At 46.6% G+C, this 1981-nt stretch overlaps 1 protein-coding gene across 1 annotated transcript; it reads left to right on the top strand.

Annotated features, from left to right (window-relative positions):
- Positions 1-77: 77 nt before the first annotated feature.
- On the top strand, positions 78-335 carry Pmar_PMAR029065 (hypothetical protein; the record flags this gene model as incomplete). Its single annotated transcript, XM_002772716.1, has 1 exon — positions 78-335. One exon carries the CDS (start codon positions 78-80, stop codon positions 333-335), a length of 258 nt encoding a protein of 85 aa, XP_002772762.1.
- Between the last annotated feature and the right edge of the window lie 1646 nt (positions 336-1981).

Below are 1981 nucleotides of genomic sequence, written 5' to 3'. Positions count from 1 at the left end.
TCGAGGATATTTCCAACACTATCACTACTGATACGGTTAAGTTCGAAGCTGAGCGTCGATTCTCTCGCCGTGAAGCTATGATCAAGGAAGTTCATGACGCTATGGAAGAAGCTGAGGCCAAGGTCATGCTGAAGTTTGGTGATCGCCTGTCGCGTCGTCGCACTTTTAAGGTTGGGCAGAAGGTGCTCAAGTGGATCGACAACAAGTCTAATGGTGTGCTTCAACCTAACTGGACAGGCCCTCTCACTATCAAGGAGGTTCTCGGTACTGCTACTTATCGTCTTAGTGATGACACTGTTCACGCTGACCGAAACCTCTGTCTATACTATCAATGATGCCAGCTAATATTATATTCTCTACTTCATTACGTATATTTAAGGGGGGAGATATGTGAGAACCAAGACAACTCTCTTGCTATCTTGCTCCCTTTCGTAGTGGTCTCACTATTATTCAATACCACTCAGTTCTTACATCCTCACTATGATGATTCTTGCACTCTTTATATCCTGTATATCTCTCATTCGCCCCAGTGAAACGGATAGATGCGTTTCACGGCGTACTCCACTCCACACACTACAATTATCGTGGTTATTAATCTGCTATCATTCACTCGCTATGCCCTCGAGTTCAACTAGTACTCCGGCATCACCATGGGATCTTAACATGTCACTATATCGATCACGATGGCGTGCGTTTTTTTCATCCACGTCGACCAAAGTCGGCTCGGATAGTTTGGTTCGGCGGTTCGGGAACCGAACCGAACTTCTCCCAAACCCGAACCATGTTCGGCCGGACGTAGGAAATGATGTGGATATTCTCAGGGACAACCTCCGGGAGGTTACCTCCCGGAGGTTGTCCGGACCTCGTAACCTTAGGGTGACTCGGAGATCCTCCGAGTCACGACGACCCACGCAGAATCCTCCTTTGACCCACGCAGATTTGTTCGCGCACGTGAAAGATTTTTCGCGCGCGGCACAAAATTTTTCCAGAAATTTTTTTTACGGATTGTATAAACAATCACTCACAACATTATACAACATATAGAATGTCCAAACAGTTAATGATTAAGGGTGCCCGGATAGGGACTTCGACAAAATGGCATCTGACGGAGTCCCAGTAGGCATCAGCAAAGATATTCCTTTCTGTTTGCTCTATCCACGTTATGAACCACGCAAGAACGACCCTTATCCCACCTTGGAGGAGCATCGCAACTATCATAGTTGCGAATAATAATCTATAATGGAGTGATGGATCTTCCCGAAGTCTTCGACCCGGTAGAGGCGCTCATAGAGGATGAGACCCCGCGAGGGTTTATACGGGAGCTAAGCCCTGGGGAGGCCACCGAAGACGGGAGAGACTGCGTCCGACGAGCGGTCATTCCGAAAGGAGAGACCTCCGCAGATGGCGTGAGGATAATCGAGGACTATCGACGCAACAACGTCAAGAAAAAGGCCAACATACCCAATAGCACTCATTGGCCAAACATCAGGAGTTTACGAAGGAAACTGGGAGCAGACAAGTGGCCTCCTGAAGAATTCAAAGACCGGAAGGTTGATCTGCGAGGCGCGTATAGAGCGGTTGGAGTGCATCCAGTCGAGCGGAAGCATCTAAGCTTCGTACAAACAAAACTGGAAGCACCCGATTCTCCGAGGATATTTCTATTACTGGATTCTTCTACTGGAATTTTACCCGTGATATGAAGAACACTAGTGAAAAATATATTTCATGACCACTACATATCGCGAATATCGCGTTTTTCACGGAGAATGACGTTCTTCACGAAGAACGGGCGAAACTCCACTGCTTTCACCATTTACTATGATCAGTAGTCCTAACCTGTCTTCAGACCTCGTTCTCGAACTGCATTCATCGGAAAGAGTTGATATATATCGCAACTCGATATTTTCAAGTCCGGTTCCCAGTTTCACAACTGTTAATGATTTACCTATTCGAATAACACTTCACTGGATATAATAGCAGG

The sequence above is a fragment of the Perkinsus marinus genome, assembly GCF_000006405.1.
Source record: "Perkinsus marinus ATCC 50983 genomic scaffold scf_1104296960432, whole genome shotgun sequence".
NCBI lineage: Eukaryota > Perkinsozoa > Perkinsida > Perkinsidae > Perkinsus > Perkinsus marinus.
This window is presented reverse-complemented; position numbering and strand designations above follow the sequence as displayed.